This window comes from Strigops habroptila, chromosome 2 (genome assembly GCF_004027225.2).
Source record: "Strigops habroptila isolate Jane chromosome 2, bStrHab1.2.pri, whole genome shotgun sequence".
Lineage (NCBI taxonomy): Eukaryota > Metazoa > Chordata > Aves > Psittaciformes > Psittacidae > Strigops > Strigops habroptila.
This window is the reverse complement of record NC_044278.2, coordinates 97,332,580-97,353,783: the sequence shown is the minus strand read 5'-3', so window position 1 is coordinate 97,353,783 and position 21,204 is coordinate 97,332,580. Positions and strand designations below refer to the sequence as shown.

At 39.4% G+C, this 21,204-nt stretch overlaps 2 protein-coding genes across 5 annotated transcripts in view; one reads left to right on the top strand and one right to left on the bottom strand.

Moving 5' to 3' along the window:
* PROSER1 (proline and serine rich 1) overlaps positions 1 to 11,184 on the bottom strand; it is a 20,968-nt gene extending 9,784 nt beyond the window's left edge. For all 3 annotated transcript variants that reach the window (XR_003989921.1, XM_030475615.1, XM_030475614.1), the window contains exons 1-8: positions 10,993 to 11,184; positions 7,639 to 7,704; positions 6,857 to 6,925; positions 6,302 to 6,396; positions 4,351 to 4,444; positions 3,740 to 3,850; positions 2,953 to 3,036; positions 1,944 to 2,022 (exon numbers count right to left, since the gene is read on the bottom strand). Coding sequence is in view for 2 of the 3 variants with exons in the window: in XM_030475615.1 (XP_030331475.1) it covers positions 1,944 to 2,022; positions 2,953 to 3,036; positions 3,740 to 3,850; positions 4,351 to 4,444; positions 6,302 to 6,396; positions 6,857 to 6,925; positions 7,639 to 7,704; positions 10,993 to 11,037 (643 nt within the window). In the remaining variant the exon portion in view is untranslated. The remainder of the gene's footprint in view (positions 1 to 1,943; positions 2,023 to 2,952; positions 3,037 to 3,739; positions 3,851 to 4,350; positions 4,445 to 6,301; positions 6,397 to 6,856; positions 6,926 to 7,638; positions 7,705 to 10,992) is intronic.
* Positions 10,997 to 21,204, top strand: NHLRC3 (NHL repeat containing 3). Of its 2 annotated transcripts, XM_030475616.1 has the most exons (7): positions 10,997 to 12,040; positions 13,238 to 13,390; positions 14,239 to 14,386; positions 14,851 to 15,051; positions 16,258 to 16,349; positions 17,880 to 17,992; positions 18,484 to 21,204. In XM_030475616.1, the coding sequence occupies exons 1-7, from the start codon at positions 11,153 to 11,155 to the stop codon at positions 18,710 to 18,712; spliced, it is 1,824 nt and encodes a 607-aa protein (XP_030331476.1). In that variant the 5' UTR covers positions 10,997 to 11,152; the 3' UTR covers positions 18,713 to 21,204. The 2 variants fall into 2 exon arrangements, with proteins under 2 accessions (XP_030331476.1, XP_030331477.1); XM_030475617.1 differs by lacking the exon at positions 14,851 to 15,051.

Genomic DNA, 21,204 nt, shown 5'->3' with positions numbered 1-21,204 from the left:
TGGCTTTTGCCGATGTCTGTCTGAATGACCTGCATTGTGATCCAAATTTTAGTAAGGGCAGTTCTCTTGAAAAAGACTGAAAAAGTCAGGTTTCCATTGCTTTCAATCCCTTTTTGCCTGAAAAACTCAAAGGGAGGAGTAATTCAGTGTGTCTGCAGCATCATTTGTTCTTTTTCTATTTCTAACTTAAAGGCTGTTGCAACTCATCCTTTAACATTAAAGCCTTAACAAAAGAGCCAAACATCCACCATGTCCAGCCCTCCAACACTAGTGACAGAAATTTCAGAGAAAAATGTCCCATCTCAAATACTTACTCTATCATTCTTCAACATTTCTTTAAATGCTAAGAAATTCAAGTGGGCTAGGAAGTTATTTTAATATAAAATATTTATTGTACTTGAACTTATGCTTCATGGGGAAAAGGTATTACTTGAGCAGTACTGTAAGTGCTTTCGATTTCACACTTTCATAATAGTTCTACTTAATGATAAGATTTCTTGCGTGACAACTCTTGGCTGAAAACCAGAAAACTATCAATCACTGTGTCACCCAGGAAGGAAATGTTAAACCATTTAATACATATAAGAGGCAGAAAGATACATATAAGAGGCAGAAAACAAAACATCATTCTCACCATTGCTTGAAAACAATCACGTTCAATAGTTTCAGGTCAGATTCTGCAATCTCATTAAACACATTTATTATATACATAAATATATGTATCACTTATGAGTTCTGTGGTCTCAAGAGTTTTTTTTAAAAAACATGCTGCAGCCCGGTAAGACCTGAAACCTCAAAAGCTGTTTCATATCCTAAAATGTAGCAATACTTACATCCAGTCACAGGCCAAATTTTGTGCCTAACTTAGTTTGAGTAGGATTTATTTAATATTAAATTGAGCTAGTCTGCAATTTCCTGTACACTTTCCAGGGAGCAAGTAATCTGTAGGACACAAATCACCAGACTTACTTTAGCCACTGGTAGCACCCATTTCTCCAAGCTGACTATAGAAAGACTTCAAGTTGGTTAGATGACTCACCCTTCAACATGCATGCCAAAAGCTCTACCACACTTTCTTCTCAAATACCTTAAAAACTCCCCGAAATCCTTAACATCAGTGAAAAGCAAACTTCCTAACCAGAGCACTCCTTGTTTTGCAGTACTGAATTGCAAGATTAGGAAAAGCTTTCAGCTGCTGGTCAAAAAGATCAGAGTCTGACTATGTAAGTACCCCAACCTTTTCTTCCAAAGAATTGGCCATTGCCTTGCTCCCTTCCAAAAATATGTGGAATTGAAAAACTGATGCAGCAGAGGAAAGAGAGAAGAGTTTATGAAGAAAGACTAGAGCTTGCCTAAGGCACAAGGCTAGGAATAGTCAGACTAAACACAGGAAAAGGCAATTACTATGTCCCTTCTGAGACTGAAATCTGCATACTTAAACTTTTCCTTTACGAAACTTTTCTCTCCATTGTGATGGAGAGAATGTAATGTTGAAAGCAACTGAGAAGCAGATTACTGTCCTTCAGAAAGCTCCTACTTATTTCCACTCAATTCAGAGCTGTGTCTGACTATATCCTCAGTTTGGTACAACAGCAACAAGACTTGTCCAGCCAAAGCCTAAACATTGGTCAAACGTCACAACAAAGACACAGCCCTAGTCTTGTCTAACATGCACAATGCCTCCCATAAAAGACATTCTGTCATCAGCACAGGATTGTGAATTTTCCTTATGTGGATGTTGGAAAAGAAGTCAACATATTCCTCTTTTTATGAACTCTGCAGTCATGACAGGAAGAAGTAGAAATCAGTACCCAGAGCACATTTAAGGAGCACAAGCCAATTTCAGATATGATCATGGTCAGTGAAATTGACACTTGACACTTACTACTTAAAGGTAAACAAACGAAACAATAGCATCAAGCTAAAACACACAGAAGCCTTACTTGGTGCAATAGTTGCATGTGGCCGACATGGTGGGATGGGGTATGGAACTGGTTTGTGAGGATTGTAGGTTGATGGAGCCTACATAAACAAACAAACAAATGGAAGAGTCAGTAGGGAATGCATTACCTAATGTTTCTCAGACAAAAAGTTAATATTTAGATACTACTACAGGCAGCTTTTTCTTCACTGGAAAAATATTTTATACCAAATTTCTCCATAATATCCATAGTGACTGCAAATACTTCACTCTTTATGAAAAGAATGAAACAAACTAACTATTAGTATACCTTCAGGTTATAATATAATAATGAACACAAAGGGAACTCCTTCCTGCCTCGTAGTCTTCACAAGCTGCAGTCTTGAACTGACATCTCGTTTTAAAGATATAGCACATTTAAAACTAACCAAGACTTATGACACCTGTTCCTTTAAAATAATACAGCTTAGTGGGAAACATCCAATAACACAAGTGAAAATAAAGCATTTGGATGTTATTTCAAAGCAGTATCAGGTTCACTGAAAGTTTTTCCCACATGCTTAAAAGATTTTGAAATACAGATCAGCTGTCTTGTTAAGAAACAAGAACCCTCTAAGGCACTGTTGTAATTCAAGTTTCCAAGATGCAGGCATTTTTTAATGCTCACATGGGAAAACCTCAGCGATTGTAATAAAAAGTTGCATATATTTGTATCTAAAACTTCCACTAGCTTGTGACGGACTACTAAAAATGCTTTTAGTTTTCTACTACTGTAATTTAAATTCTGCCTTCAAATGCACATACATTGTACTCATTAAAGAACCCAGACATAAACTAGAGCTTCTTTTCAAGATAAATTAAAAAAAACCTAGGTCATATATCTTTATTGTAGAAGTTTAGCCTTGTTTAAATTATTGCTCTACAGTCTTGCCACATAACAGCATTTTATATCAAAGCCTCATTGAAATAACTGGTGGTTGGAATTTTTTTTTCCTTAAAGTTTCATTAATTTATTCATTCATTAGACATACTGGTTTGGATGGTCCAAGTATACGGGCTGCTATTCCTTTTCCTTCATTAGTATACTCTTCTGTGTCCTTTTTGATAGAGGTTCCCTGAAACAAAAGAAAATTAAACAATTAAGTATTATTTCAGAAGTAAATCTTGCTATAAGATTTCTGCATATTTGGTTTTTTTCCCCTAAACTACAATTGAGTTTTTGAATATTCTGAAGCTGATACTCAATCATGTTTGTTATGGAAAAGAAACTGTGTTCTAGGGTTGTAAAATGATAAGCAAGAGCACTCCAATAGCTTGGTTTATAACACTGAGCTTTTATGAAGAGATGCATATTAAGCAGTCCATGTTTCTGACATAATTAGAATTCTGAATTTTGACTTGTGGACATGATAACTAACATTTTGCAGTCCCTTAAGGGTTCACAGGAAATACTTCACATGGTTGTTTAAGAACTACACTAAGATTAGCAGCAGTACTGTAAGTGACCATATTAGGTCATCTTATCAACCTACCAGTAAGGCTGATTCTGCTATATACTGATACAATTTACAATGTTTTCTTTGTATGAACGATGTCTTATTTATGCAGAAATCTTTACCTGAAGCAGCATAGAAAGAACGGGTAAATAAAAATAATGCAAATTCCCTATAAATGTGGAATGGGGTAATAAAAATACCCAACAACATTGCTTTTGATTCCACTCCTCCTTCCACGTATATGAATCCTGTTTTTGGTTGTACTGTAATGAATCCTAACGCAAGGATGCTGTGAAAAGTAAAAGCAGAGGATCATGCTTACTGGGAAAATTCCATTTATGCGGCTTGGTTTGCCCTTGGGATAAGGGTTGCCTGGAATCATGCCACAGGATGATATCATAGCATGAGGAGCCTTACAACCTGTTTTTGAAGCCTGCAAAATAATCAAGAAAGGACGTTAATTCCTATCATATTCAATGCTTTAAAGAAATAAACTACTATTTCATGACATTTAGACTGCATGAAACAACCTATATGGAACAATTCAAAACTTCATCTCAAATCTTATTCCCAAATAGTGTGAGGTTCTGCTAAAATCCCCTTTGAGTAACTGTATTCAGACTATCTCTGCTTCTACTGAACTTGGGGTTAAGCACTTGGTGTTCTCTAAAGTAAACGTGGACTTTTTCCTTCAGCACTGGTTGCAGTTCTGTGCCCCTTTTTCCATATGATCCTAATGCTTGACAGAAACTTCCCTTTTTTAGCACATGTATGAGATAGCTCTAATTGTCTTTTTGCAGCTACTTCTTTCAGCTGGTCTTCCACCAGTAGCTCCCAGCAGTCCTCATGGTAAGTCCTGATCCCACAATGACTATATGGACGGAAACAACACCATATTTGACAGAACCAAGGATACTAGAGTATCATGACTACCTGTTCAAGAATTCTTCTGCATCTTTTCTTCTCTGACATATTAATTCTGAACAGATCTTCAATAAGGCGATAATTCTGAGCATCAACAATGTTGCTATAAATGAAAACATTGACAATTATTGCCACCACCTACACTTAACAGAAATAATGGACTACTGAAAAGCAATCAACATTTATTCAGCCAGTACCAACATGCATTAGAAAAACATAATTAGTTAAGATCATAATATTATTATTAAAGTAAAAATCCCAGTCTTAAATATGGACTTCATACCTGTAAGTAAGGCATGGTATTAGAATTAAGTATCGATATGGAACAATGGACAACAATGGCTAAACTTTATGGCAAAAATAATTGTTGACAAAGTGAATTTTGCATCACAACAGTTTGTTGGAAAGCTTTAATTGCTACTAGCACACAACTCCAGGGACAACAGAAAAGAAGCAGCTACTCCATTTGGCACTGTTTGTTGCTAGACTGGTAGAGAAACAAATTTTCATCTTATTTACTCTAGAATGAAAAAGAATAAGCTACTGGCAATTCTCTCCATGTTCTGCAGAGCTAGTGAAACCCTCACATACAGAGTTCAAAAAAGTACCCTTCCTTTCTCCTTGCTCCTCTCCCCAAAATAACACTAGACACACCAAAGAGAACAATCAAATGTGCAAGTGCCTGATTCTACCTGCCTTTTTCAAAACCCTGACCTCAAAACTTTTATTGCTGTCAAACATTACATGCCCCACCCAAACTACTGGAAATACAATACAGGTCCAAAAAGGGAGGCTTCTTAAAGGAGGATATTAGAAGAATTGGAACCAGCGGAATGTTGAACAAAGAGAAAACAAAACACCTCAAAGAATGGTATTAAAATGTGAATGAATGTTGCACTTTTTCCTCTAGTTTTGATTAGCAAAGTAAGTAGTACATAGATTTGGGTTAGGATTTCCCTAACATGACTCCCTTACTATGCTCTTACACTGTAGAAATTCAACAGTTAAAGAAGTTACCACATTTTCCCCTCACACCATCTGAGGTATAGCAACTAAACGAGTCTATGAGTTCCAGTCTCATTTCAAGCAGCAAAATATGTTGGTTTAGTGCACCACTGAACTTCCTTTAGGCTACCCTGTTTTGTTTTTGTCTGCAAGAGAATAGGAGCATTCATACAGCTTCTAAAAGATCAATTCCAAAAGCAAGATCATGTCTACATCCTCTTTCTTATTTGTTTTATGATATCTAAATAATGAATTTATGTGCCCAAAATGTTCAAACTGGCTGTAATATATAGCTTTCATAGGCAAGGCAGACATACTTCATGCAAAAAAAACCAACCAACAAACCCAACCCCAAACAGAACAGCACTTTATATAATAAATCCCTTAAAGCAGGAAGAGTTCCAACATAAATATATGTAAAAGGTAGGTCCTTTAAAGCAGCTGTATTCAGCAAAATACTCCAACTTTCTGCGTAAACATAAATATGGAATATCCATACAGCTTCTATAGATCTGTAAATCAAATTTTTCAACTTAAGAGAATGATTCACTTAACTCATTTTTACGTAGGTAATATTTAGAGGGCTTTTCAAATGTGAAAGGGTCAACTCCCAGAATACTCTGGTCTCAAGCCTTTTACATTTCAGTGAGCAGAAATAAGCTTAAGGCCTTCTTCATTCTCTACAAGATTTGAAGCCACTGTAAAAACATTAGCAAACTAGCAGTTTTCCAGCAGGCAGAAGCCCACATAGCAGCATGCTCAAGACTTAGATGAACTATGCAGTTTTCCACAATGTCTACTTCTACGTCTTCTTTTTACAGCCCTATCAATAATGGATTTGTGCTTTACCTTACCTGGCCACAGCACTTCCTTCTAGAAGTATCTTAAGTTTTACATAGTCAAACACCAGTAAAAACAACACAAGTTAAGGAAATACAACGTGAGAGATACTTACGAAGCTAAGATTTCAAGGGCAATAAGTTTATCTTTACTGAATGTGAAGCAGTTGAGAATATTAACCATTTTCGATGCCGGAACTGCCACTATTTTCTGACAAATAAGCAAGAAAGAGAGAAAGTGTATCTAAAATAAGGCAGTACAATTATTTTAAACTCAGAATGCAACTCAGTAACAGCTTCATATAATATATTTCAGTAAACATTTGTTATTCTCCCTCTCCTTCCCATTGGTAAGAAGACTTCATATGCTAACTTCGAAACTCCAAAAAGCACTTGCCAAAACCAAAGAAATTAGGAAGTTAACAATAGTTACAAAGGGCTACATCTATTTTGTGATACACAGGAAAGTAAAAGATACTTTAGTCAGCAAAGATTCCCTGGTTAAAAGTATGAAGTTTCGTATTTTGACACCACTGAAAAAGAAAGAGATGAAGAGGAAACTTTGAAGATAAGGGCAGGCTGAGCCAGCAGTTGCAAAAGCAGACATCACAAAACTAAAATGAGATTAAGTGGGCAAATTTACTTGACAAGATTATGTCACAAGAACTTACATGCTGTAAAGCTTTTATTGCCTTAAGCTGTGGTTCAGCCCAGGAAAAGTATCTTAGTAACTCAACAACCTGCAACAGAAAGGTCTTCAATTAATCTTTTATATACGTTAAAAAATTATGCTAACAGCATCAATATGATCTTTCCATTTTTGGGGTATAGTGGTATACTGCTAAAAAACATGTCTGTGCTGTTTGATTATCAGTGCCTACCAGCATGTAAAGTTGTTTTTATTTCTAACTAGGCACCTAAAAATTCTACGTTACAAGAGACACATTTTCTATGGAAATACTTAAAATAGATACTTACTGCTCTCTATATATTTGCATATATGCACAGCAATTACCCACGTATTAGAATAATAATAATAAAAGTCTTTCTGAAAAAGCTTATGAACTCTCAGTATCTTAAACAGCATGTTCACCAAACATACACACACACAAAAATAAATAAAATCAACAAAGGAGGAAAAAAATCTACACAGTATCAAAATAAATTAGCTATTTATTACTATGTGCCAGTTTAGAAAATACATGCAAAATAATCCTAAATTCCATTATGATAAATATCTCTAATTTTCTCCACACAGCAACAATGAAGACATAATAATTTGGTAACGAAACAACTTGGAACTATTTTTAGCAATTTAATTCTGATATAAAAATGAGGAATTAAATCTCCTCAGTTAATAAATAAAAAAGGTAATATGATCAGCCTCAGTATGACTTTCTGAATACACAAAACCAATAGCTCCCATTAAATCCATGACAGTGTTGGCTTTTACCTGTTCACTAGAAAAGTATCCATGAACATATTCAATAGCTTTTAATTTGTACTCAGTCAGTACAGCCTAGAAGATACAGAAGAAAAAAGATGCACAATTAGTCCCCCAAAAATTGCAATTATAGCACAACCATCTGCTAGACTAATCTATTAATCTAAAAAAAGCCTGGCCGTACAAAGTGACATTTGCATCAATTACACTGCAATAATACTAAGTAACCGTATATTCCTTAGATAATTGAGAGAACAGTGAAAAGCAGAGATGTAATATAATTATTCTGTTAAAAAAAAAAAAAATCTTTATTTATTTCATTTTGCCTTTTTTTTTTTTTTTGGGGGGGGGGTTAAAACTGTACTGAGGGAACATCATCATCATCACTCTTCCTCAAAGGTTTACATCAAATTTATGTTAAACAAGATAACACAGATGATTATGCATACAGTATCTTTGTATGCTCCCTGAAAAATAATTAGCAAAGCATCCTACTCCCATGAATTTATGAAGAGACTGGATATCAAGAATTAAGCATACAGCAAAGCTTGCTCCAGAGGTTGATGTTGTCTTATCATTACCTTCCCATGGTTCAAACTTTAGTACGAAATCATACAAAACAAAGGAAGCAGAGTAGTTTAATGCAGTACTGGCCACCACTTTTGACTTAGTGGCCAGTCAGTTTTGTTGATAACCATGTGGGCTCTCCAATAGCCAGGGCTTCCTCCGCCTTCTCGTACCCAGGTATGAGAATACCTCACTAATACAGGTACAAGACAGCTGGATTCTGCCCCAGACTGGTGCAAACACCTTTCTTCCCCAGTTTCCCAGGCCCCCATCTGTTGGTAGCTCTCATGCTTATTCTGAAATCACCTCCAGCTTCACCCACACACCCATTTCTATCTTCTTCCCAATAGCTCTAAAACCTAGCCCTAATCCTTCCTTTGATTTTCTTGTCCCTCCAGGCTGACAGACGTGAAGTTTTCCACCACTGCAACCTGACTCTGAGCAGCATAGATGCACAGAAACTCACTTGCATCCTGTTGGAGACAACCCCCTTCCTTTCTGTACCTCATTAAGACACCAACACTAACAGACACACTGAACTTCTCTCTTCATACTAATTTTTGCTTCTCTCCCTTCCTTCTCTTCACATATTTTGGGGAAAAAAAAGCCTGGTATATCACATAGCAGCTTCTTTAACAGAACAAATGTCACTCTTCTGCCTTAAATCAAGAACTGAATGATTTTATAATAAGAACACAAACAGAAAGCACTGCTATGTATATTTATGGATAAACAAACAAAAAGCCCCCCCCCCAAACCAAAAAAAATACTGATTCTGTTAATAATCATAAATATATATATGGGGAAAGATGGAGCTAAACTACACATTAAGACATTTAAATAACTGTTCCTGCTAATTGTAGGACTGGAATACACCAACACAACTGACTTGTGAATCACATAATAAAGAAGGTTATACCACAGAGCTAGAAATGAAGCCTTAGCAACAAAGACACAAAATAAGCATGTGGAAAATGAGCACTGCAACAGCACAGCTATTACTACCGCACCACAGCACTGATGCTTAGAGCAACAGTAAGTTAGGCTTACAGGAATACAGGCAGATAGCATACAGGAAACATAATTGCCTAAAATCACACGCCGAAATCTTTTTGTTTGATGTCTTTAGTAACCACAGAGCATATTCTGAAGGGCTGCACTGCAGCAGTAATATCTGAAACACTACTCCCTCCCACCACCGATCCTCGAAGTACAGGTTGTTTCTTGATTTTTCCCTGCAGATTTTCCATTAAAATTCTTAGTCACTGTGAGGGTGGTGAGGCACTGGAACATGTTGCCCAAAGAAGCTATGGCTGCCCCATCCCTGGAAGTGTTTTTGTTCAAAGCCTTGTTCAGGTTGGACAGGGCCTTGAGCAACTTGGTCTAGTGGAAGGTATCCCTGCCCATGGCAGGGGGTGTGAAACTAGGTGATCTTTAAGGTCCCTTCCAACCCAAACCATTGTATGGTTCTATAGAAGTCCACACCATGAAATCTCTTAGGCAATCACGTTTTTAGCTGATTACACAGCATGGAAAATACCTGTTTTATAAAGGAGAATTTATGATCACGACCTTATGCAAAAATACTAGTAAGTGCAGTTGTGATAACAAAGACTCATCCCTGGGGCTTTTGTGAACAGTGGTTTATACTTCAGCATGCTCTAAAATAATACTACTACAACTGTAGCCATCCCTGCATCTCATGCTGAAGAGAAGCTGAACTGAAACCCAACTTTATAACATCCAAGACCAAATAATGGAAATGTCCTCTCCTAGACAACCCATCATAACAAAATCCACCTATTACAAAAATGCTAAGTATTCCTTTTCTGCCATAAGGCAATCCTCTCCAAAACAAGCCCTTCATTTTCACACCAAGATAGCCCTATCAGGACATATAACTGTTCTGTGGTGACACCTGGACTACCTCTGCACTACAGCAAAACACGTCATCTCAGGTTTGTACTTCCCATGCAAGACAGGAACCATTAATGTCACAGGTTCTGATTTTTTTTCTAACTCCTTTTCCACTTCCAGTGTTTGAGGTTCTGCCCCAACCAATAACCTCTAGCTTTCCTGTTAAAAGCAAGCCTCTGCAGAAATGAGACCTGCCAGACACCAGGAAGCCCAGGTTTGTAACTCTGCTTCCCACAATTAGCCAGTATTTTGCTCAGTGAGTTTTTAACAGATGTACAAGCACAGTTCACAGCACGCAGCAAAACCTGGGATTTTGTATCCTGCAGGAAGATGTGGGTCCTAACAAGAGCAGAGTGCAGCTTTGAAATTGGCACTCTCATGACTTATTTGTGTGTTTTAGCTCCTAAATCATTCTACAGAACGTGGACAACTCATACTTGTAAGTCTCCATCTCCAGCCAGGCTAAGCAAAAGCAGCCCCTACCCCTAAGTAAGATAGTCGCTATTTTCGCTTTTCTTCCTCATCTAGCGTGAGCATTGTGATAAACTTATTCAAGTGCTTGTTTCAAATGAGCGCTCTCCAAGCACATGTGGTTGGCTCAGTAGTAGCACCCTGGACATTCAATCTTAGTTTTCCGATAAAAATCAAAACATTTCAAAGAGCACGTTTTCACAGCAGCTTTACAGTGCTACACCTGACACACAAAAACCAGGATACACCAGCAGCACAGGATTATAGTTCTTCATACTGAGATGAAACTTAGTCTTTATTAAATCCTGAAGTGATTATTAAAGAACACAAACACCTGACCTGGTGTGCTTACCAAGAGGCACATTCTACCATCAAATGGTTAAACTAACATGCAAAACGAGAAGTTACCTTTCTAATTTCATCCAGCACGGTTTCAAATGACTTCTTATCCATCTTGGTCAGTTCGTTCAATGCAGATACTTAAACTTGGAGGGGGGAAAAAAAAAATAAAAAAAATCCAGGCCAAAGACTTAAGAGACTTTAGGAACACAGGAAAATAATAATAAAAATGTTAAAAAAAAGCAGCAGGGTGGGAAACGCAGCCTGGGATCTTCCCAGCCTCAGGGAATTTAGCGCTGACACCTCTGCACCGCTGGACCCAGCGCCAGAGACAAAGGCGGACCGCCGGGTGCTCCTCGCCGCCACAGCGCAGACCCGCGCCCGCCTGAAGCCCCGAGGCCGTTCTCCCCGGCGGGGCAGAGGCAGGAAGGGGCAGCAGCCGCGGCCCCTCGGAACGACCCCGCCGCGCCGCTTCCCTCAGCACGCGGCGCCGAGGCCCGGCGCGGCGGCCCCACAGCCCATAGCTCGCCGCGCCGCCGCCGCCGCCGCCTTTCCGATCCCCGCGGCCACAGGCCGACGCGCTTGCGAAGGGCGGCCGCCGGGCAGCGCGGGGCAGCGGGCGAGGAACGAGGGCGCGCCGCGCACCCACCGACAGAGCACCCCGCTCCGCCGGTCCTGCCGCTCGCCGTCGCGCTCCTATGACATCAGAGCGCGGCGCCGAAGGCCCCGGTGGTCACCACAGCGGTGCCTGCTCAGAAGCGGCAGAAGCTCCAGCGGGACTCGCCCCTCTTCCAGCCCCCAGGCGTCACGCCGCGAGGCCCCGCGCTCCCGCGGGGCACCACCGCGCCCTCTCTGCCCTGCCTTCGTGCGGCCGCCGCTCGGTTCGGAGCAGGCGCGGTCCCGCGCAGCCCGGCTCTGGGAGAAGCGACGAAGAGAGACGAAATCCCACCCCCACTGCCCTGGGCCACCCGGGGAGCGGGGAAGTTACGTGGTGCCATGGCAACGCGGCCCGCCCCTCCGCGGCGCGGCAGGCATGAGGCGGAAGCGGCCGCCGGGGCGGTGGCTGGTGATGGCTGGCACGCTGCTGTCCCTGCTCGCCTTGCTCTGGGGCTCCCAGGTGGGCTGCGGGCTCAGCGGGCGGGCGAGGCGCGGCACGGCGCGGGGTGCTCTGTGACGGCTTCTCGCCCGAAGGCGGGTACCGGGGGAGGGTCCGGAGGAGTGCGCTTGGGGAGCGCGCTTGGGGAGCGCGGGGACGGGGCCGCGGTTCTGGCTCACGTCGCGCGCTGGGCGTAGGGTTGGTTATGTGGCTTTACGGGCCTTGGGCGACATGTTCTAGTGGGAGGTGTCCCTGCCCTTGGCAGGGGGTTGGAACTAGATGATCTTAAGGTCCTTTCCAACCCTAACGATTCTATCATAGCTATTAGCCCTTCGGAGATAAATGGTACACGGGACGATGCGTTTACAGGGGCTTCCAAGCAATAGGCTCTGCTTAAGTGAAGGCGAACTTGATATCTGGGCAAGTAACTTTGCACTTCCTGCTGTCTGATTTTCTCCCTGCTTGAGTACTCTCGGTTTTCCTTCGGGATAGCCTGGTCTTTCTGCAGCTGTTCGTGGTTCTGTGTAATGAACTTAGCCCTGCTTCTGGCCAGGCAATTAACAGAAATGTTAAATGTCCCTGGGCCTTCGGGGTCACCACTTGTTGCTTCTGAGTTCTAGCCCGATTGTTCAGCTTCAGTGCTCTGCTTGCAGCTGTGCTTAGCTTCCATTCTTCTGCTGGAAAAATAGTACAACAAGGAGGAAGATTATTGTTTTCCATTATCCTTTAAAAAGTATACATTGTCCCAAGTTTTGCCTTTCCTGATATCTTACACTTCCCCATTTCCAAGATGTGGATTTCCTTCCTGACCTGTATATTCCCTTTATTCTGATTTTCTTATTCTCATATCTTCTTGAAGTTGTTACTGATTCTGTCGCATTTGGAACCTTCTGTACTATTTTTCTCAGTTTGGAGCATGATTTACAGGTAGTAATAGCAACATCAATGTAAGAAATTTCAGGGTGTGTTTTTTGCCCTCTAATTCCAGAGCTCTCCAATCCAAAGGATTTCTTTAGCTAATTTCCAGTTTGTTGAAATTTTCCCATCTGCATTACAAAACCCTGGATACAAGCCAATTTCTTCTAATCTATCTTCTTAATTTAAATTGAACAAATCGATTTATGATGCTTCAGTACGCGCTTGCTTTCTGCTGCTAGTTCTTCTGATCCCACCATCATGGAATTTATCTACTATTCGGTATTTATTTTCTATTTTCAGATTTTAAAAGCATTTGATTATGTCTCCCCTTGGAAGGGACAGCAACAGATGTACAAGTTGGACATAGGCTGGCCTAAAATTCCAGAATATTTCACTGGCCAAACATTTTGTGTTGCTGTTGACTCTCTTCATGGTTTGGTCTATGTGGGACAAGTGAGTGAGAATATTATGTTTCTCTCTTTGTTGTTCTAGTGTATTTTTGCCTTTAAAGTGACTGGGTTATGCGTGTGTCTGTACATATATGAATAATTATTTTGTCAAAAGTAGTGGAAATATAAGTATAGATGTCTCTGCTCTATCCATTTTTAAAGCAGTTCTGGCACCACACTTTTGTGCTTTTAAAAGCATTAAATTTCTGTGGTGTAAATGCATGATCCAACTTAACTGAGTCACGGTAGCTTCTTCTCTTAACTGCAAAGTAAATGTGATTCTGGGGCAGCTGAATCTTCCACTCATTCAGCTTTTATCCCATGAAATCAAAACCACATAGCTCTTTAGCCAGTTACAGTAGCTGCAGTTCAGTTATTTGCTGTACCCAGTTCTGTGTGTTGGTATCTCTAGGTCACGGATAAAACATTCTCTCCATGGTAAGTGGTGGGATTTAATTATAAAGCACAGTATGAGTACTTGAATATGAGTGCTGCTAATAAGTACAGTTACAGTTTTTCATACCTGTGTTAACGCTTGTCATCTTTTTCAACAAGAATGTAAAAACACAATTCAGAATGAAGACAAGGATAGCTGCAGGAGCTTGGCTGCTCTGAAAATTGGACTCTTGATCTAAGTTGAAACTCTAGAATGAGAGGAAGGATTTGCATGGAAAACTTAGACCCTTCTCTCTCTTTCCATTTCTAGCTGGAAAAAGTGAGATCTAGCAGACAGTTTCAGGAGATTCTTGCAATTTGTGAAATGTTTTAAAAAACTTACAAAGAGGACTTTCAAAACATAAGATTACTTGATTAATATGTTTTCTTAATAGACCTTTTTTTTTGCCTTTTCAGAGGGGAGACAATGTGCCAAAGGTACTTGTATTCTCAGAGGAAGGCTATTTCCTTTATTCCTGGAATGATACAGTTGAAATGCCTCATGGTATTTTTGTATTGAACACTGCAACAGATAGTTCAGTATGGATCACAGATGTTGGAACAGGTATGCATGGTGGTGGTATGACAAATATTAGATGGGGAAGAAAATGCTAACATTGCGGATACTACTTTAAACAACTCATTTAAGTCTTCCGAACAATTCTGAAGTAGATTGGTGCTTTTCTTGCCACGGACGAACTTCTTAGGTGCTGCACAAAACACTCTGAAGGTTTAGGAGTTGTGCTTTATGTCTGCTTCTGAAATTAGTAAGCACTACCCTCGCCCCTGCCAGGAGAAGTATCAGGGGAAAAATAAATGTTCTGGCTAGACTTATTGTCTGTCCTAGGTTTGGTGGCCCTAAAACAACAGATGAAAATTGTAGCCTATGGATTTACTAACCCAAAGTCATATTCTCACTATGGAATTTTGTCTGTTTGATTTATTAATATCACTTGTGAGTAGCAGGAGATTAAAAAAGAAAATCTTTGTAATCAGTTGTAATGTTTTTGTTTGTTTTTCTTAATCCAGGGAAATATGGGCACACTGTGAAGCAGTATAGCCCTTCAGGTAAACTTATGCAGATCTTGGGCACGCCAGGTAATGCTGGTTCAAGTTTGATTCCCCTACAATTTGATCAACCAGCAGACATCTTTGTAGAAGAAAGTGGAGATATTTATGTTGTGGATGGAGATGGAGGAATGAATAACAGATTGCTCAAACTATCCAACGGTATGGAAAAGTGAACTTCTGCAGTAGCTGACCATCAACAATTGAATTTTAAATAACAGAGCTTGAGAATACTTTAAGTGAGAAACAGGTAGAGCTGTCATTTAACATTAGTTTGAAGACTGTTGAATCAGGTCCTGTTTTATTACTTGTCACTTCAGAAGAAATCTCCTAATCATTAACAACAAAAGGCTGATAAAATGAGTTTGTGCAGTCTTCAAGGGAGAAGGCTAAGGAGGATTCATATTGCTGTCTTCAAGTCGGTAATGGGAGAATGCAGAGAAGAGAAAGCCACACATTTCTTGGAGATGCATAGTGAAGAATGAGGAACACTGAGCAAAAGATGAAAGAGGGGTCAATTCCAGCTTGATTTTTTGGAGGGAAAGGCTCACAATGAGTCTGATCGGACAGTGAATAGTTTGTCAAGAGATGGTGTGTAGTCTCCACTCTTGGAGGTGCTCAAAACTTCATGAGTAACCTGAGCTAACTACAGAGTTGGATTTGTTATCAAGGTTAGTCCTGCTTTGAGAAGCAGGTTGGTCTGGATGATCTTGGATTTGTTATCAAGGCTAGTTCTGCTTTGAGAGGCAGATTGGACTGGATGATGTCTGGAGATCTTTTCTACTTAAATTATTCTGTGTTCTAATTAGCTTGCTCATATTCTCTGACTAGATGACCTGTGTTGGTTAGAGCAGTGAGTGAGAAGTCTGCACTTGCCTATGGTTGGAAAAATGTGGAGGAGGTAGATTTTCCTTTTTGCTATCATGAAACGGTTGGTTTCTTAATACCTAGTTTGCAAATTGGTAAATTTTTAAAATGCAAAACTGACTCAAAACTGTCAGGTAGCAAATGTAAAAAATCTGTTTAGTAAGCAAATGAATATCATAATCATCCAACTATTACTATTTTTTTTCCCCTTTTAATAAAGTATTTAACAGAGACTATGGGTCTTGTATACTAGTGGCTACATTTCTGTAACCATAATCCTGAAACCATGAATAACAATCCAGTAGTTATTGTAGTAGTTCCAGTATTTCTTGGGTTTATGTGTCTGGAGTGCTGTGTTAAAAAAGTCTGAGTTTAGAAATGCCACCTTTTACAACTTATTCAAGGTAGCTTTGCCAGGGAATGACTTCAAGCTGGTTTATTTATTGTTTTCTTACTGTGTGTTGTTTTTAAATTTGATTTTTCATGATTCTCACTGTTTAGATTATAGAGAGATATGGCTGGCTGGAGCAAATGGGACCGGCATTGGTCAGTTCAAGATTCCTCACAGTGTAACAGTGGATCCTGTTGGACGGGTAAAAAATAAACAGAGAATTTTTTCATCTTCCAACAGACTTGTTTACATGTATTTGAACAAAACAAACTGCATTTCTTTTTCAATTGAACTGTTGTGATCTGGTTCATTTTATGGGGGTTACAGTTTTCAGTGTGATGGTGGGCATGAGCTGAAGTTTCATACTGCAGGTCTTACTGAAGTAGCTGACTCCAAGGTTAACACGGGGCTTCTGACCAGTGGTTATATTGTCAATGTCCATGTAACAACAGACTGTTCTTCCTGCCATTTGTAACAGGTTGTCATTGTGAGAGTACAGGAGAATTATGTTCAGTAATAAATATCTACCCAGGAACTTATGTTTTTTCAGGGGATTTAATTTCCTATTTGGAAATTCCAAATAAGCTTAGGATGGTAGTAAGGCTCTAGCTAGGTTGTGGACATCAGTCCTTTTCTATATGCAGCTCAAGGTATTCAAGAGTCTATTTCTGCCAGGTGTTAATCTTAGTCTGGCTTGTGCTCTTGTAGAGGAATTATGTAGTAGATCTTTAATCTGTTTTGGGGAAAATTGATTGACTAAAATATCTTAAATCATTGACTTGAGCTAATTCTGCTGATGCTGTCTGAACCAGAATAAAAAGCATATATAAAAATCACTCCCCTGCCAAAACTGGCAGGGTGGGAGGGAGAAGGGAAGGCACATGGTTGCTTTACATTAAAGGGTAACCGTGAGTATATGCATTCAAAGACAGCAATTGTGATGGGCTCTGATTTTATTGCCAGCATAGTGTTGATCTGCATCTGTTAAAAATAGTTGTTAATCCCTAAGAAACTTAAGGGAATGCTGTAGTAATGTGTCACTTTAAAATAATGATGAAAGATCTCAGATGAACTTAGTTATTGCTCCCTTGTTATGAAGTTTATTTATCAGACTGACAGGTTGTCAACAGCTAAAATTTCAATGATTGTAGTACAAGAGATGCCTTCACTTGGAACTGTCTAGTGGTATTGCTAGCTTGCATTGTTTGTGAACTCAGTTAGCATAGGGTGGGACAGAGACAAGCTCTACAAAACTGATTAAACAAAACGTGCTGAAAATGCTCTTGGTGTTTAAGTTGCTCGATATTTAGAGTAGTATTAGGCATATCAAGAGTGTTTGCAGATGCAGTCGTCATAAGCCTGGATCATTGACATGAGACTCCTTTTGAAAAACAAATTGTTAGCAAGTGACAGATCAGTATCTTTAGAATTAAATAATTAATATGTCCTCACTGTGGAGTGGGAATCCTACTAAACATATCCATACCACAGCCACAAAAATGAAGAGAAGGCATTGATATCTCTGTTAAAGTAGTGTAAAATAATTTGTGTATGTTAACTATGTGGTGGTTTTGTTTTATATCTGGAAGTCAGATTTACTGAGGTACCTCCCTATTTAAAACTACATTCTTCCAAGGTGTACTTTTTTACTACAGGATACTTTGCTCGTGTAAGAAACTAATGCATTTTATTTGTTCTGTTTGTGAACAGCCATGATTTTTGTTCTTAACAGGTATGGGTTGCAGACAGAGACAACAAAAGAATCCAAGTTTTTGACAAAGTCACAGGGGAATGGCTCGGGTCTTGGAGCAGCTGTTTTGCAGAAGATGGACCCTATTCTGTCAGGTATTGTTGAACAGTTCTTTTAGAAGTATGCAATTACATAAATAAGATGTATTCTTAATGAATTAGAATGTTAATGTTTAATGCCTGATGACAAGGAATAACCAGTTTAACTAATAGCGTACTGGGCCATAAGGTACTGCATAGTGGTATCTTAACAGGGAAATCCTGGCTTGTATGGCCCCATGGATTTGAGTGCAGGACTGGGAACTTCATTTTAAAGTTGTAGTGTGTTGTTGAGCTTACTGTTGCAGCTTTTACAGGAAGAGGGATTGTCTTAAATAATTTTATTGTAGTATAATCTGTCTCAAGGAGCAGCAGTGTATAGGGCAAGGCTTACAAGTTAATTCTCAATGTTTCATTGCATTTAGTCTGTTGTAGCCTTCAAAAACTTGACTGTTAAGGAGGTTTTGTTTGTTTGAAAGTGCATGGCTGTGTTAACATGAGATGTTATGTGGAGTTCATAGTTCAAAATATTTTTCTGTCGTTCACAGATTTACTGCAGATTACAAATACCTAATTGTAGCTCAGCTGAATATCAACCGGCTAGCAATCTTGGCAGCACCACTGGTTGGCTCTATTGGGGACTGTGTTATGGTCCAAACAATCCAGATGGCAGATGAAACCAAACCACACCTTGTGGATGTAGACATGAAGAGTGGAGCAGTCTATGTCGCAGAGATTGGAGCCCAGCAAGTACAAAGATACGTACCCTTAAGCTGATGGTTTCCCACAACTGCCGTGGCACAAGCTGTGTGATATATAAGACCTATAACCACATTTCCTTGAGTTTTCTGTAGCTTGTGTTTCCTCAGACAAGCAAAGAACGTTGTGCTCCTGGAACTCCAGAGCTAAGGATCTGTCCTAGCTGTTCTTCAGTCCTGGAGAAGTACTTGCTCTTGAGCTGTTATTCATTTTAGCAATGCTGTGGTGGCTTTTGCTTTTTTTGCTGCCAATTGTAAGATGACTTTGATAAGCATCTTAATTTTATTATATAAAACTTTACAAACACAGTTGCTGTTCTTAAATGCATAGGGTCATCTTGGGGCTCCTCTACATAGCCTGCTTGTGTTTGTTGTTAAATGAAGGTCAGAAGTGTCTGAAAGGAGTGTATAAATGATTTCCTGTGAGGTAAGCACCTCGTTTTAATGTTTCTTCATTTGTTTTTGTTTTGTTTGGGTTTTGTTGGTTTTTTTTTTTTAATCATCATGCTGATACTGTCCAACATGGAGTATAGGGATGCATTATGATGTTGAATAAGATGCTGCTGGATAGTGGTGTCAGTGCTGATACTGGCATCTGCCTTAAGTGGTTAATGGCATAAGCACTGAAATCTAAACTTTCATCTCTAGTTAAAGTGGTAGAGTCTGTAATAAGCTTAAGTTAAAGTGATATCAGGCACTTCAAACTAAATTAAAACTATGTGCACAGCAGCCAAGTACTGATTCTTAACTAAATCAATTCTTAACCTGATTTGATTTATATCAGCATGAGTTTTCTGTTCTGTAAGATTTCATAGTGGAACATATCGAAGTTCAACTCATGTAAGTTCCTCAAGATAAACAAATTGCAATTTACTAGGAGAACTTTAATCAGCATTAGGGACTAGGAGACACATGATTTAACCCCCAATTTCCTTGAAGCTTTGTCAGTTAACAGTGGCACATCTGCTTTGATTTGCGGATTTTCAACTGATTTATATCCAGAACTTTGTCAACTCCATTAATGTCTACAGTTAAGTTTCTTACACTATATTCTAGCAGATGTCTCTAAGCTCTGTCCTAAAAAATGCTCTCTCTTTCCATTCCCAATCCAGAGTGGTTCTGTTCTCTTTAAATGTTGCTACAAGATTTTAAGTTAGTTCCCTTTATAGCACAGAGGGAACTGGGTATAGAAAGATGGAATGGGGAAAATGGCATGGCAGGAATGAGATGGTGAATAACTAATTACCTCTGTAAAGCTGTAGACCCACATTCCATATTTATCTGCTAGCTCTTCAAAGTATTTGGGAGGGTTTTTGCTGTTTCCACACACTTAGTCGACTGTGTGGACTATTTTAATGCTAATTACCAGCTAAGAGAGGAAAATTCTTTTTCTACTTCCTTAGAAAGGGAATATGGAAAATAGAATTATTCTGATGGGAAATATCCACTTCCGTGAACATTATAAAAAGCAAGTGCTTCTTAATTGGGCACATTTCATCCTATGATCATAAATCTGTGGGTCAGCAGATGGAAAATCTGTCCAGAAAAGTTAGATTCATATTTTCTGTGGAAACTCAGCTGTGGGGCCTGATGGCCTGATTTCTGTACTCTTTGAGATTAGTGCACGAAATAGGAATGCTTTGTTGTTGGTTGCATCCACAATATCAACAGCAGATCTTATCTGGCAGCCATCGTGCAGGCCTGAGAACCAGAACTCCAGGGTTATACACTAGCAAATTATGGTCCATCATTCACATGGTCTTGAATGGGAGCTAATAAGCAATATTTATGAGCTGAAAAAGTGGCAGTACTTCCTCTAGACCTAGGTGCATAAGTCCACATTGCTTTGCAGTGTGTTGTGTGGATTTTCTAACTAGCTCAGGGATCTCTGCTTTGTGTGCAATGTAGCTATTTCTCACCTACACAAGGTGGATTTATTTTTGAAAATATTACTATAATATCATTAACTATATTTGAACATCTCCAGGTGGTGTAAGGGATCCAGGCACATCCATCCTTCCTCACCACATCCTCTCCTTATTTATTTTTCCTTCGTCACATCCATTAGAAACAGAACTCGAAGCTCTCTGGGAACATGCTTCTGTGTTCAGTAAAGGACTAGTGCACTTTTGGATGTTGATGAGTAAGTTACTCCTACAAGTTTGTTTGCTGCATGGATCTGCTCTCAAGTCTATTTTTACAAGGGCTTTTGCAGCCCCTAGAAATGGGGAGCGTTCATCCAGTTTTGTCTGGCTTTACTGAAATAGGCTGTGGTGCCAAAATGTGCCTTGCCTATATGCATTTGGGTATCTGTGGTAAGAAGGGATGCTCATTATTAACTGGTATGAGATGCTTCGCCTTCTTTTACCTTTGTGTCTATGACCAGAAAATGATTAATTTGTGCACTAACTTGCTAATTCTCTGAAGGTTTTCTTATGTCTCATCTTGAAACTGGTTTCTGAAAAATTGCATAGTAGGATAATTTGATAAAATAAATTGAGAATTTCCCAT

Excerpts from the sequence above, each read along its gene's own strand:
- NHLRC3 (XM_030475616.1), top strand. The coding sequence starts at position 11,153 with ATGTTAAAAAAAAGCAGCAGGGTGGGAAACGCAGCCTGGGATCTTCCC. Across the intron at positions 13,391-14,238 it reads GTTTGGTCTATGTGGGACAA|AGGGGAGACAATGTGCCAAA; the intron begins GTGAGTGAGAAT and ends TTGCCTTTTCAG. Across the intron at positions 16,350-17,879 it reads CAGTGGATCCTGTTGGACGG|GTATGGGTTGCAGACAGAGA; the intron begins GTAAAAAATAAA and ends TGTTCTTAACAG.